At 49.0% G+C, this 15,000-nt stretch overlaps 1 protein-coding gene across 2 annotated transcripts in view; it reads left to right on the top strand.

The window, feature by feature from the left end:
* The first annotated feature begins 2,077 nt into the window (after nt 1-2,077).
* The window catches only part of dctn1a (dynactin 1a), a 22,016-nt gene continuing 9,093 nt past the window's right edge, over nt 2,078-15,000 (top strand). Inside the window, exons 1-15 of one of the 2 annotated variants that reach the window (XM_084452277.1) lie at nt 2,078-2,206; nt 4,317-4,571; nt 5,068-5,164; nt 5,312-5,343; nt 7,886-8,032; nt 8,181-8,204; nt 8,713-8,910; nt 9,877-10,081; nt 10,181-10,259; nt 11,129-11,288; nt 11,521-11,625; nt 11,868-12,059; nt 13,557-13,673; nt 14,055-14,207; nt 14,391-14,551. In XM_084452277.1, the coding sequence (XP_084308403.1) occupies nt 4,341-4,571; nt 5,068-5,164; nt 5,312-5,343; nt 7,886-8,032; nt 8,181-8,204; nt 8,713-8,910; nt 9,877-10,081; nt 10,181-10,259; nt 11,129-11,288; nt 11,521-11,625; nt 11,868-12,059; nt 13,557-13,673; nt 14,055-14,207; nt 14,391-14,551 (1,901 nt within the window). In that variant the 5' untranslated portion in view covers nt 2,078-2,206; nt 4,317-4,340. The remainder of the gene's footprint in view (nt 2,207-4,316; nt 4,572-5,067; nt 5,165-5,311; nt 5,344-7,885; nt 8,033-8,180; nt 8,205-8,712; nt 8,911-9,876; nt 10,082-10,180; nt 10,260-11,128; nt 11,289-11,520; nt 11,626-11,867; nt 12,060-13,556; nt 13,674-14,054; nt 14,208-14,390; nt 14,552-15,000) is intronic. The other variant, XM_084452278.1, reaches the window with a different exon arrangement.

Here is a 15,000-nt window from a genome sequence, read left to right as displayed (position 1 = left end):
TGGCCCTGTAGTTACAGTATTTCATCCGTGATGTGATTGGCTGGCTTTGGACTGTCCCTTGCTAATTAGGCATAAAAGCGCAGGCGCCACAACAAAGCGTGGGGAGGAGGGCTCCAAAATAGCAGAAGCCTCTCCGATCATTCATCTACAAAAGGGAAACATTCCAAGCATAGTGTCTACACGCCTGCCTCGCGCAGAGAGCCAATTGTCACGTAGAGTGCAAAAGAGAAAGAGAGAGAGAGAGAGAGAGAGAGAGAGAGAGAGAGAGAGAGAGAGAGAGAGGGGGGGGGGGGGGTTACATTGAATTGGAATTAAACTGCTGCATCTAGTCAGAACTGTAAGTGCCTCATAGATATGTGTAGCCTACTGCTCTCCCTCTCTCTCTCTCTCTCTCTCCCTCTCTCTCTCTCTCTCTCTCTCTTCTTCCCTCACATTGCTCACATTCTTCCAGGCCGCCGGCCTCCTTGCAGCCTCCCGGACCAGATGGTTAGATGATTGCAGGACCGAGAGGCATGTTAAAGCACTCACACCAATCGCGTGGGTTGGGATGATATCTTGAATGGTCCTCGTCTGGAGGACAGGAGTTGGCGGGCATACTTTGAACAGTTTACCATCTTCTGTTCTACCATTCATCAACAAAGTGCAGGAAGGAACCTTGTTCCTCAGTCGGATTTATTTGTCACATAGCCTATCATAGGCCTACAGGTAAATTTGCAGTAAAATGTATGCTAGCTCGTGTGCTTAGTAGGCCTATGCTATGTTAAAAAATAAGTAGCCTAAGTAGCCTAGAATATGCAGTAAAATACAAAATATATAAAAACAATTACACAATATATATGCAAGATGGGTTGAAAATAGATATGATCTTAAAGTAGTTCCTGTATGTAGCCTACAATCTGGTAGCCTAAATAGCCAATAGGTTGTCTACGTGTAGGCCTATATTCTAATCAGTCTGTCAGTCTGAATCTATGAAGAATCTCTGAAGTCTGTGTGAGTAGGCTAGATAATATGAATTAATTTCTTTAGGCTATTTGATCAGGGACAATGTCTACAAAAGAGACACAGTCCCTTTGAAAAACAAGGAGAGATGCATTGGAGCCTATACCAGGTTTAGCAAGAATGCTATTTTTCGCCCGCAGTCCCTGGGCAGGTAATATATGGGGGTGGTGGAGGGGGGGGGGGGTTATCTTATTAAATGATTTTCAACTAAACAAGCTAGTGATGGCTTTTATTCGGAACTACAATCAATGCAAATGTATTCTGGAAGGGAAAAAAAGAAGCAAACCCGGGGGTTCGGTCAATTCTATTCTATTATTTTCTATTCTACTCTATTCTATTCTATTCTACTCTACTCTACTCTATTCTATTCTATTCTATTCTATTCTACTCTACTCTACTCTATTCTATTCTATTCTATTCTATTCTATTCTATTCTACTCTATTCTATTCTATTCTATTCTACTTTATTCTACTCTACTCTACTCTACTCTATTCTATTCTATTCTATTCTATTCTATTCTACTTTATTCTATTCTACTCTACTCTACTCTACTCTACTCTACTCTACTCTATTCTATTCTATTCTATTCTACTCTACTCTACTCTACTCTACTCTATTCTATTCTATTCTATTCTACTTTATTCTATTCTACTCTACTCTACTCTACTCTATTCTATTCTATTCTATTCTATTCTACTCTACTCTATTCTATTCTATTCTATTCTATTCTATTCTACTCTACTCTACTCTACTCTACTCTATTCTATTCTATTCTATTCTATTCTACTCTATTCTACTCTATTCTATTCTATTCTATTCTATTCTATTCTATTCTATTCTATTCTATTCTATTCTACTCTACTCTACTCTATTCTACTCTATTCTATTCTATTCTATTCTACTCTATTCTATTCTACTCTATTCTATTCTATTCTATTCTATTCTATTCTATTCTACTCTACTCTATTCTATTCTATTCTACTCTACTCCATTCTGTCAGTCCGTCCAGTCGGTGGCGGTAATGCGCAAAGTTGGTTGCCAAGCAACTATTAAAATCCCCAGAAGAATCCACCGGAAGTTTGCAGACCAGCGAGCTGACCCTCTTCCAGCCAGGCTTCTGTCTCTCTAACCTTACATCCTTTATTAACCCGCATACATTGATAGAAGAAGGCACGCTATCGCAAAAGCGCGTGTTTCAATTTACAGGTAAGTGACGAATATTAGTTTACTTGACAGCATTCAAGATCATTTGATAGCTAGTAGCTAACGTTAGCTGTCTAACGTCAGACATCGTAGCTGACGTTTCATTCCGTTCCGTCTTTTGTTTTGGGTAGCCCAACTAGTTATTTAGGTTAGTAGCTATCTAGCTACCCGCATTATCATTAGATAGTTAGCTAATGACATCTAGCCAATAGCCATTTACTGTTCGACTGCTCAAACTGATTGACAGCTTAGGTAGCTTTGCCTTCGCATAACCTCAGCCAGCTAGCTAACCCCAACAACGTTGCAGGGTGGATGCACTAAGTCTAGAGTTCCTGGATCATTGCTAAACGCATTGGGTCGGCCGTTCAGAGAGCATGTTTTGGTCTTTAGTTGAGCTAAGAACGCAGCAACTTGTAGCTTGTTGATGATGGCTTCACGAAAGATGCACCTGACCATCCTTAATCATATTTAAAATCTTCAAACGTGTGTGTGAGTGAGAGAGCGAGGCCCAGGTTTAAGAAGTCAAGAACAATCTTTCATTCCAATGTTTTCAATCCACGCATCACGCTCAGGGAGGCACGAATCTCAGTGACCTTGTGTGCCTGCTATGGCAAGTACTGTGATAAACAACCCCCCCTTTTACCAGCTAAACACAGTTATGACGTTTTGAGTTATGCGCCGTTGTTTGCCCAAGAGACCCTCCTCCTTGCTCTCCCCCGTCTTCATCTCTCTCTCTCTTTCCTCCCTCTCACAAAGAGATGAGGAGAGATACATCGTTTTAGTTCTAATATTGCCTACCGGGAGAGGTCACACACACAACAACAACAACGACCTAGCGATTATGGAAAATACTAGGAGGCATTCGTACACCCCTCGGGTGAGTAACCAGCGGCCAACGTTCTCTACCGAGGTGGCGTCGGCAATCATTTATTACATTACTTTACAGTCATTTGGCAGATGCTTTTATCCAAAGCGACTAACAATAATTGCATTTAACGTAGGAAAAGCCAATGTACTACTACTTGCCAGAACTCACAAGTGCATCTTCTTTCTAAAAACAAGTGACTAAGAGTATAATCTAGTGCTGAAGGCAAAGTGCAAGTGCAACTAAAAATACAATAGGTGCTTAACAGGGAGGATCATTGTAGTACTAATGACACAGACGACGGTCGAGAGGGTCGAGAACAGAAAGACGCATCGATTCAGAGTCGGCCGGACTCACCACTGCGTGGATAGGGTCCAGGCTCAGCATTTCGACGTGGCCGACGTCTCTCCTTCGGCGGACGTCGGGGGCGGCGGCGGTGTCCATCCGGGCACGTGCGGAGGACGGGTCGTCTCGGAGCGGGACGTCTCGCGGTCGCCCTGGACGCGCCACAGCGGCCGCATTGTCCCCTAACTCGCTGCGGATCGCCGGGCAGATTTCATTTAGCTGTTAGCGGGACCGCCTCCCTTCCTAACATCATTTTCTCCCATTACTCAAGCCCCTGTCCCGTCTTCTCCCCTGCAGACTGAGCCGGCGGCGGTGGCCGTATCACTCTCACGTGGCCCGGCCACCCCAGATCAACGCCTGCGCGTTATGTTGCCCTCGCGTCGCGCCGGATGAATGGGGCTCTCTGTGTGCAGGGGGGGCGTTGAGGAGCAGGACCATATGACGGGCGTGTGTGACCGTCTGTGTCTTCTGGTTATCTCCACCACAGCCCGGCCGCAGTCAGCTGGTCGACACCGAGTCATTGTCACCGGACTGGGAGGGCCTGGGATGGGAGAACAGTCTCTAAGTGACTCAGACGGATGCCAAGAGGCATTGTTCTCTCTTGGAGATTCAGATTTATTGTTGCATCCTTCGAGTACAGGGGAGCAGAATTCTTGGGTTCTGGCTCCTCAGCCTCGTAGCAATGACATAAATAGCAACACAAGATGACGACAGTAAAGACAGGATAACGCAGGATAATAGTACTAAAAACCAATAGATAAGATTCTGTCCAGAGTGAAGCAATGAACCATGTTCTCTCTCTCTCTCTCTCTCTCTCTTTGTCTCTCTCTCTTTGTCTCTCTCTCCTTCTCTCCCTCCCTCTCTCTCTTTGTCTCCCTCTCTGTCCCCCCCCCCCCCCCCCAGCTGATCAGCCCGTTTTTCAGGAGGATGAGCGGGCCGGACGGCGGGGGCAAGCCCGCTAAGGTGGGCTCGGTGGTGGAGGTGATCGGGAAGGGCCACCGGGGCACGGTGGTGTACGTGGGCGCCACGCTCTTCTCCTCGGGCAAGTGGGTGGGCGTGATCCTGGACGAGCCCAAGGGCAAGAACGACGGCACGGTGCAGGGCAAGCGCTACTTCACCTGCGCGGAGAACCACGGGATCTTCGTGCGGCAGAGTCAGGTGAGGACACACGCGCACACACACGCACACGTTAGGGCTGGGTATCGAGTCGAATTTCAAGAATCAAGGTTTTCAACCTTCAATTCAAGGTTTGGAATCGATTATCACGATTCGATTCGATTCAATATCGATTCGGTTAGTGTTACTAAAACCTTTTTTTTTTTTTGCTGTAACCTTAATTAAATGACTGCCAAATTATGCAACACATCAATACTAGGGCTGGGTACTGATACTGATTTCCAAAAACGAATGAATGAATCATTGAATGTATTAATGAACTATTCATTCCTTCATTTATTCATTCATTCATGAAATAAAAATCGATTTTGGGATTCATGAATCGATTCTGAATCGATGAATCGATTTTTTAAACCCAGCCCTAGCGCACGCGCACGCACACGCACACACACACACACACACACACACACACACACACACACACACACACACACACACAACACACACATTGTATAACCACCTGTGTACATCTATTCAGATCCAGCTGGTGGAAGACGTGTCTAGCGCCACCTCCCCCGACACCCCAGACGTGGCCGCGCCCAAGCCCATCCCCCCCGCCACGCCCAGGCAGAGAGGTGAGCAGGGCTCCGATCACGGGCCGAGCCGCGCACGCTACGCGCCGCCGGTCCCCATTCATAAAGCCTACGTGGCTCGTTAAGAGCGCGTTTTGGCGCCCTAGGGCCTCGTAAGTAACGATCTCGCTGGCGTTCTTTTCTCCACAGACATCCCAGAGGCTCCCAAGTCAGTCAAGCAGGTAGGACGGGCTGCTCGTCGACGGACAGCACACCTATTGTTCTCTACGTGCCACTTTTCCTCCAAAAGGCTCCAGGCTAGCATGGGAGATACGGTCATCGCTGGTTAATATGACCCCGCCCCCCCCCTTACAGAGCTGGGCGGTGACGATTGGCTGCTGTTACTCAGCGGAGGTGCTTGGTTTCAGACCAGCCGCTCATATTTCTGCCCCTGTTGCCGTTCCTCCTCCTCCTCCTCCTCCTCCTCTCCCATCCCGCCTCCTCCCTCTCTCCTCTCCTCCCTCCGGTGCCATCCCTCCCTCCTCTCCCTGTCCCATCCCTCTCCCCCCCTCTCTCCTCCTTCTCTCCCATCCTGCCTCCTCCCTCTCTCCTCCTCCCCTCCCATCCCGCCTCCTCCCTCTCCTCTCCTCCCTCCGGGGCCATCCCTCCTCCCTCCTCTCCCTATCCCCCCCCCCTCTCTCCTCCCCTCCCATCCCTCCTCCTCCCTCTCTCCTCTCCTCTATCAGCACATGACTCATCCTCTTTTTCTTCTCTCTACCTCTCTTCTCTCTTTCTTCCTCCCAAATACATTGCAGACACCCATTGCCAAGAAGGTACCGAGATATTTTCAAACTACAACACGTGGTCTCTGTTATTTTTCCATGGTGGTCACATGTCTCCTTTTATTTTGTACTACGCAGATGTTTTCGTTGCGTTGTTGTCGTCTTGGTCTCTCACCTCATTTTGGAGCGTGTCACGTTTCGGGACGTTTATTCTTCTCCCTTGTAAAAGTTAAAATGTGTCGTGTCACGAGTCTTTGCTTGTAGCGTGTCCATGGTTTTATCGCAGGTCTTTCTTTCTTGAGGAGCTGCTTGCTTCACTTTCATTGCATGAATGTAATCAGCTGGTGGACTTGTTTTAGTTACTTAGGTGATGCTTACCAGTAGGGCTGGGTATCGATGGGGAATTTCAAGAATCGATTCGATTCCGATTCACAAGGTTCAGAATAGATTATCTCGATTCGGTTAGTGTTACTAAAACCTTTTTTTTCTTTTCTGTAACCTTAATTACATGACTGCCAAGTTATGCAACACATCAACAGGCCTACTACGGCTGGGTATCGATACTGTTTTCCAAAAATGAATGAATCATTGAATGAATTAATGAACTATTCATTCCTTCATTTATTCCTTCATTTATTAAATAAAAGATCGATTTTGGGATTCATGAATCGATTCTGAATCGATTAATCGATTTTTTTTAACCCAGCCCTACTTAGCAGTGAAGCAAAACCCTGCAGTGATCTGTGTGTGTGTTTGTCTGTAGACTAATATTAACTGTGTCTCTGCTCCCTCTCAATCTACTGCTAACCCGCTGCCCTCGCCTCTACTTCTACCGGCCTATACCTGCGTGCGTGCGCGTGTGTGCGTGTGTGCGTGTGTGTGTGCACGTGTGTGTGTGCGCGTGTGTGTGCGTGCGTGCGTCCCTCTCCTATCCTCTCCGCAACTATCCCATCCTCCTCCAGTTCTCAGCCCGTCGTTCGACCAAGGTGAGCTTATGAACAGACACGCAGACGGTCTGAGGTTCGAGCCAAACGAGCCCAAAGAGAAGCGCCCGGCTTTCCCACCCGTCTCCCACGATCCCACACACGCAGTCACAGTACCTCCCAGGGGAAGATGAGGGTCACTAAACACACAGGTCATCTCTTAGCTGTGGAGAGCATAGGAGAGTTACAGGACAGGAGAGTGGAGTATTTTACACAGCTTATGGATTTAAAAATGTCAGAAATTGTACGTTTCAGTGTAAAGTTAGTCAAGGGGGGGGTAAAGTATGCTGTTAGTGCAAGTGTTAAGTTGTAAGGGTGTAGAGGGTGTTAAGTTGGTATAAAATATGGGTGAATCCTCTGAAAAGCTTTAGTGTAAAGTTAACGGCTGCGTTACGATTTGACTGAAGCGTTTTCAGAGTAGTGTGAAGTTGTGTGTCAGTACGGAGTGTGCAGGTTGTGTCAGGAGACCTCCAGGGACAGAGCAGCAGAGAGGGTCCCTACCAGTGCCACCGTCTGACTGTCCCTACTACTGTATCACCCCCCCTCCCCCCCCCACCCCCTCCCAGTGGAGCACCCCTGGTCGCCTCACCTCCGCCAGCTCCCTCCCCTCCCTCTTGGTACGTGTCTACAAACCCCCCTCCCTCCTCATGGTACGTCCCAGCCTCAGGTATCCTGACCCGCACGGGAGAGGTGATTTTGTGGCCAAGAGGGGTGGATAGATTCAGGGCATTCAGGGCTTGTGTCACGGGTTGTATCACGGTTAATGCCCCTTGCACAGTAGGTACTCAGGGTGGATAGGGGGTGACCAGACAGTGGTGGTGAAGGGGGGTGTGTGTGAGGTTCTCTCGCCTGGGGCGTTTAAATTTTAGCTACAAGAGCTACGCACTTACAGGGACATGTGGGCTAATCTGCCATTCAGGTGCTGGAGGAAGTTTTGTCAGTGTTTAGCTATGCTTACATTTATTTATTTCTCTCTCTCTCTCCCCCTCTCCCTCCATCTCTCCCCTCTCCTCATGCAGACACCCAAGGTCTCCAGTCTCACCACCTCTCTGTCCGCTGAAGAGGTCAGTCTGACCTCCCAGACTGCACTGGGGGCTCCCGTCGTCCCCCTCCCCGGCGGAGCGCCCGCCACCCCGGGAGCCCCGCCCCAGGCCACGCCCACCAAGGTCAGTCTACAATCTCCTCGACCAATGACACCATTAACCCCTCCCCCACACACTCCAGCCAATGAGACAGTCCCCAACATTACGGCATGATGTCACACGACCCAACATTGTTCTGATGAGTGTTCCATCCGTGTGTCATTGTGTACAGGCGGAGTCTGTCGTGTCCAAGCAGGTAGGGTGGGCGGTTGGGTGGGCGGGTTGGTTGGTTGTCTGGACAACATGCAGCATGTTTCACTAACTCTCACTCTCTCGAGGCCTCTGGGCCTGGAATAATTATTTTCGGTCCTCCTCACTACTACTGCACTTCCCCCATTTGTCCACAGAGGGCGCTGTCTCAAGGCGCCGTCACAAGGTTCTCTGTGTTTCAGCCGTACAAAGTGTGTGAAAATCCCCCGGTAATCTTTTTGCACTCGGTGGTGGGAGCATGCCTATCAACTGGGTGTGTGAATGAGTGTGTTTTTGGGGGGCGGTTCTAAGATGTTTGTTCCCCATTCCTTCTTTCGAAAAAGTTGTGTTTTCAACACCATCAATATGAATGGAAACTATATTTTTTGGGTCCCACCCCCCTCCCTCCCCACATTGTCTCTAAACCTCTCCCCCTTTCACTCTCTCTCTCTCTCTCTCTCTCTCTCCCTCACCCTCCCTCCATCTGTCGGTCTCCCACCCCCGCCCCCCCTAAGGAGGAGGAGTCTCTTCGCGCCCAGGTGAAGGACCTGGAGGAGAAGCTGGAGACGCTGAGGATGAAGCGCTCCGAGGACAAGGCCAAGCTGAAGGAGCTGGAGAAGCACAAGATCCAGCTGGAGCAGCTGCAGGAGTGGAAGACCAAGATGCAGGAGCAGCAGGGGGAGCTGCAGAAGAAGCTCAAGGAGGCCAAGAAGGTACCCTGGCACCGCCGCTGCGCCGACATGTTTTAGGTTGACGGCCGTGCGACATTGAATCGGCTCGCGCTGTTTAGCTTAACGCGCATTTCACAATGAGTTGGCCGTCATTGATCGGCAACTAGAAAGCGTTATTGGAATTCCCCGATCTGATATTTTTACCGAACGAATGATTGCTGGCCGATCGACCTGGACACCCCTACTGCCTAGTAGGGCTGTCAAAAAAAAAATTTGATTATCTTTTTTTAAAAGAAGTTCGAATCTAAATTTGAAAGTTCGAATATTGTAATATTAATGAATAATATACGATTTATCAAAAATTATGCAGTGAATCGTGTTCATGCACGAAACGTTCATTTCCCGCGCTGTCAAAAACACCTCAGCGAGGGGTAACAGTGTTCACAGTTATTAAAGTTATTTTATTAGGCTATTATATTCATGAAAAATCTTTAAAAAAAAGTACATATACATTCGAATATCGTTCGAACTCTACTAAATTAATTTGAATATATTCAAACACAATTTCATGGCACTTTTGACAGCCCTACTGCCTAGTAGTGACCCAAAAGGAGGGTGCTGTTACTGTTAGGGACGGGCGGACGAAGCCCTGTAAAGCTTTTGGGGCGTCTTCCTGATTGTGCCGGAAAAAAAGCCGAAAGCTCCAGGGCATTGAAAACGAAGAGCACAGTGACCTCTGGTGGTTTGCATGAGTCATAGCATGCTGACAAAGGTGCAGTGGTAGTGCTAAAAACGTTCAAAGCTGTTCCGGTGCGTTGATGACATTTGAAGCTGCGCCAAGCCTCAGACGTCATCAATCGCGCGGTCGCCGTCGTCGTTTGACACAACGCATCGAATGTCTCATCACTAGTCACGGTTACAGCTACTGCTAACCAATGCCAAACTCTCTCAGCGAGATATGCCCAAAAACAAAAACGTTTTGCCCACGAAGTCATTATCGTTTCCCAGCAAGCCACCGACGCAGTCGAGGCCAAGGACCGCTACATGGAGGACATGGCGGACACGGCGGACGCCATCGAGATGGCCACGCTGGACAAGGAGATGGCGGAGGAGCGGGCCGAGTCCCTAGCCGTGGAGACGGAGTCGCTGAAGGAGCGGGTGGAGGAGCTCACCATGGACCTGGAGATCCTGAAGCACGAGATCGAGGAGAAAGGTCGGGTCGTCCGATGGCGGCGCGGTTTGTGTTTTTGGAAAGTGGAGCGGTGAAACGGGGGAAGCTGACGTCGTGTGTCGTGTCCTTCCCTTCCTCCAGGTTCGGACGGCGCCGCCTCCAGTTATCACGTCAAGCAGCTGGAGGAACAGAACGGCAGGCTGAAGGAGGCGCTGGTCAGGTCAGTTAAGGAAGCTGTGGTCAGGTCAGTTAAGGTCAGGTCAGTTAAGGTCAGGTCAGTTAAGGAAGCTGTGGTCAGGTCAGTTAAGGTCAGGTCAGTTAAGGAGGCTGTGGTCAGGTCAGTTAAGAAGGCTGTGATCAGGTCAGTTAAGGTCAGGTCAGTTAAGGAGGCTGTGGTCAGGTCAGTTAAGGAGGCTGGTCAGGTCAGTTAAGAAGGCTGTGATCAGGTCAGTTAAGGTCAGGTCAGTTAAGAAGGCTGTGATCAGGTCAGTTAAGGTCAGGTCAGTTAAGAAGGCTGTGGTCAGGTCAGTTAAGAAGGCTGTGGTCAGGTCAGTTAAGGTCAGGTCAGTTAAGGAGGCTGTGGTCAGGTCAGTTAAGGTCAGGTCAGTTAAGGAAGCTGGTCAGGTCAGTTAAGAAGGCTGTGGTCAGGTCAGTTAAGAAGGCTGTGGTCAGGTCAGTTAAGGTCAGGTCAGTTAAGAAGGCTGTGGTCAGGTCAGTTAAGGTCAGGTCAGTTAAGGTCAGGTCAGTTAAGGAGGCTGGTCAGGTCAGTTAAGGAGGCTGGTCAGGTCAGTTAAGGAGGCTGGTCAGGTCAGTTAAGGAGGCTGTGGTCAGGTCAGTTAAGGTCAGGTCAGTTAAGGTCAGGTCAGTTAAGGAGGCTGTGGTCAGGTCAGTTAAGGTCAGGTCAGTTAAAGAGGGTGTGGTCAGGTCAGTTAGAGGGTGTGGTCAGGTCAGGAAATGTGACTACTGTGCTAGCTATGGTAGGCGACTATATGTCAGCTGTATCATAGTAACACATTATAGGACACACATACAGTAAAACACGTTAACGGAAAACGTTAACCAGAGCCCCCCCCCCCTCCCCCCCCTCAGGATGCGTGACCTGTCGGCCTCGGAGAAGCAGGAGCACCTGAAGCTGCAGAAGCAGATGGACAAGAAGAACACGGAGCTGGAGAGCCTGAGGGGTCAGAGGGAGAAGCTCCAGGAGGAGATGACGCAGGCCGAGGCCACCATCGACGAGCTGAAGGAGCAGGTGGGTCGGTCTGGCAGGTCGGCCGCAGAGCTGCCCTTCTATCCAGGCTCTTTCTCTGTCGGAGGACGTAGCTGGGTTGAACAGAAAAAAAAACTATTTACTTCCATTAACATTTGACGTCTCAGATTAGTGTGAATCTTTGATAATGGTTGTTTAACGGTGTGTGTGTGTGTGTCTCTCTGTCTGTGTGTGTATGTGTGTGTGTGTGTGTGTGTGTGTGTGTGTGTGTCAGGTGGACGCAGCCCTGGGGGCGGAGGAGATGGTGGAGACGCTGACGGAGAGGAACCTGGACCTGGAGGAGAAGGTCCGGGAGCTGAGGGAGACCGTGGTCGACCTGGTGAGGTCACGCCTCTCCTCCTCAACATCTTTTTCTTCTTCTTCTTCTGTCTTTCTTCTTCTTCTGTATTTTTTCTTCTCCTGTCTTCTTTCTTCATCCCAGTATTTTAAAGTATATGAAACTCAACTCAACACAGCCAAATGTTCGACACTTGACCCTCACCACACCGCCACAACCTCCTCCACCAATGGGAATCCATGATTGTGACCTTTGCCCCGCCCCCCCCACCCGTCGTCCAATAGGAAGCCATAAACGAGATGAACGACGAGCTGCAGGAGAACGCGCGGGAGACGGAGATGGAGCTGCGTGAGCAGGTGGACCTGGGCGGGGCCCGGGTCAGGGAGGCCCAGCGGAGGCTGGAGGCGGCGCAGGAGACGGTGGCGGATTACCAGCAGACCATCGGCAAGTACAGGGAGCTCACCGCCAGTCTGCAGGTACGGACGGACGCACACACATGCACACATATACATACATACACACACACACACACATACAAAAATATTCGCACACACACAGATGTTACTAGATAGACGGACAAAAGCACACACACATACAGACACATACACATATATATACACACACACACACACACACACACACACACACACACAGATGTTACTAGATAGATACTTAGATAGACGGACAAAAGCACACACACATACAGACACATACACACACACACACACACACACACACACACACACACACACACACACAGATGTTACTAGATAGATACTTTATCCCAGAGGAATTATGCAATACGCCTAATAAAAATGTACCTGTACAAAGTAACTGCACTAGACTTAAACATAAGATATACTAAAGACTTGAACCTACAAGGTCCTGTACATGTGGAGATTGATGATGCAGTAGCTACAGTGCAAAAATAGCGCAGGGACAGGAAATGGAGAGACTTGAAGGGCAGAGTAAGCAGGGCTCATATCAGAATATCTAGCAGAAACAGAGAGCAGAGCATCAGGCCCACTACTCATTATTACATTACAGTCATTTAGCAGACGCTTTTATCCAAAACGACTAACAATAATTGCATTTAACGTAGGTAAAGCCAATGTACTACTACTTGCCAGAACTCACAAGTGCATCTCCTTTTTAAAACAAGTGACTAATCGCATGATCTAGTGCTGAAGGCAAAGTGCAAGAATAGCAATCTCAAATACAACTAGGGCTGTAGGATTGTATCGATACAACGATGCATTGCGGTACGTAGTCTCGCGATACTGTATCGATCTTTCAGCCCGGAGTATCGATACAGCCGGGCGCTGTAAAATTAAAAAAAAAAAAATTATTATTTTTTTTATTTTTGGATTTACATTTTTAAATCCAGTTTAAAAAGCATATTCTTCAATATTAAGTTAAAAAAGCATACATATACATAATTTAAAAAAACCATAAATACTACAATGTTGACAGTTTAAAAAGCATGGATATCAAATGTAAAATATTTATTAGCTAGCTCTCTGTCCAGTCATTGAGTTTGAGTTATCTATATAGTGCATTTGAGCCATTCTGTTTTCAGTCTTGAACACTTAAAATCTTTCAGTAAATGATGTGTGTATCGCAATACGTATCGTATCGTATCGTATTGTATCGTGACCTCTGTATCGTGATGCGTATCGTATCGCGAAATCCAAGATGATATACAGCCCTAAATACAACAGGTGCTTAAGCGGGAGGATCGTTGTAGTACTTCTTGAAGAGATTGTGACTCCCCTCTTACTGTCACCTCCCCTCCGCATCACAGACTAGACCAGGACGCTGGCTACCACAGACCAGCCAGGTAACCTTTTAATCTATAGCTGTCATCCATCTAAACTGTGCGTGTGTGTGTTTGCGTGTGTGTGCGTGTGTGTGTGTGTGTGTGTGCGTGTGTGTGTGTGTGTGTGTGTGTGTGTGTGTGTGTGCGCGTGCAGGAGACCAACCGGGAGCTGACCACCCAGCAGAACGCCAGTGCTGAGCAGGTGCAGCAGCCTCCAGCCGAACTGTTTGACTTCAAGATCAAGTTCGCTGAGACCAAGGCCTACGCCAAGGTAACACACCGAGGAGAGGGCTGTCCTGAAACACCCTCGCACGCCCGACGATATGGCGCTAGGCCGATGCACCGATGTGATTCGCAGGCAGAGAAAATGTGTTTCCAAAGACAAACTTAATCAGCAAGCCGCAGTTTTAATGTATTGGTGTGTGTGTGTGTGTGTGTGTGTGTGTGTGTGTGTGTGTGTGTGTGTGTGTGTGTGCGCCTGTTTGCGTGTGTGTGTGTGCGTGTGTGTGCGTGTGTGCGTTCGTGCGTGTGTGCGTTCATGCGTGTGTGTGCGTTCGTGCGTGTGTGTGTGCGTGTGTGCGTTCGTGCGTGTGTGTGTGTGTGTGTGTGTGTGTGCGTTTGTGCGTGTGTGTGCGTGCGTGTGTGTGAGCAGGCCATTGAGATGGAGCTGAGGAAGATGGAGGTGAGCCAGGCCAACAGGCAGGTGTCTCTGCTGACCTCCTTCATGCCCGACTCCTTCCTGCGTCACGGCGGAGACCACGACTGCATCCTGGTGCTGCTGCTCATCCCCAGACTCATCTGCAAGGTAGGCCTGGGGTGTGTGTGTGTGTGTGGGAGAGAGAGTGTGTGTTAGAGTGTGTGTGTGTGTCAGTATGTGTGTGATTGAGTGAGAGAGACAAAGAAAGTGAGTGTGTGTGTGCGCGTGTGTTTGTTTACTGGTGTGTGTGTGTGTGTGTGTAAACCTGTGTCCCCCCCCCCCCCCCCCCAGGCTGAGCTGATCAGTAAGCAGGCCCAGGAGAAGTTCGACCTGACGGTTAACCCTGCGGCGCGTTCGGGGATGAGAGGAGCTCCTGGAGAGCAGCTGAGCTTCGCGTCTGGCCTGGTCTACTCCCTCACCCTGCTGCAGGCCATCCTCCACAAATACCAGCAGTAAGACCTGGTCTACTCCCTCACCCTGCTGCAGGCCATCCTACACAAATACCAGCAGTAAGACCTGGTCTACTCCCTCACCCTGCTGCAGGCCATCCTCCACAAATACCAGCAGTAAGACCTGGTCTACTCCCTCACCCTGCTGCAGGCCATCCTACACAAATACCAGCAGTAAGACCTGGTCTACTCCCTCACCCTGCTGCAGGCCATCCTACACAAATACCAGCAGTAAGACCTGGTCTACTCCCTCACCCTGCTGCAGGCCATCCTACACAAATACCAGCAGTAAGACCTGGTCTACTCCCTCACCCTGCTGCAGGCCATCCTACACAAATACCAGCAGTAAGACCTGGTCTACTCCCTCACCCTGCTGCAGGCCATCCTACACAAATACCAGCAGTAAGACCTGGTCTACTCCCTCACCCTGCTGCAGGCCATCCTCCACAAAT

Source organism: Borostomias antarcticus, assembly GCF_949987555.1.
Source record: "Borostomias antarcticus genome assembly, chromosome: 17".
In the NCBI taxonomy this organism is placed as follows: Eukaryota; Metazoa; Chordata; class Actinopteri; order Stomiiformes; family Stomiidae; genus Borostomias; species Borostomias antarcticus.
Note: the sequence above shows the minus strand (reverse complement) of the source record. Positions and strands in the feature narration are given on the sequence as shown.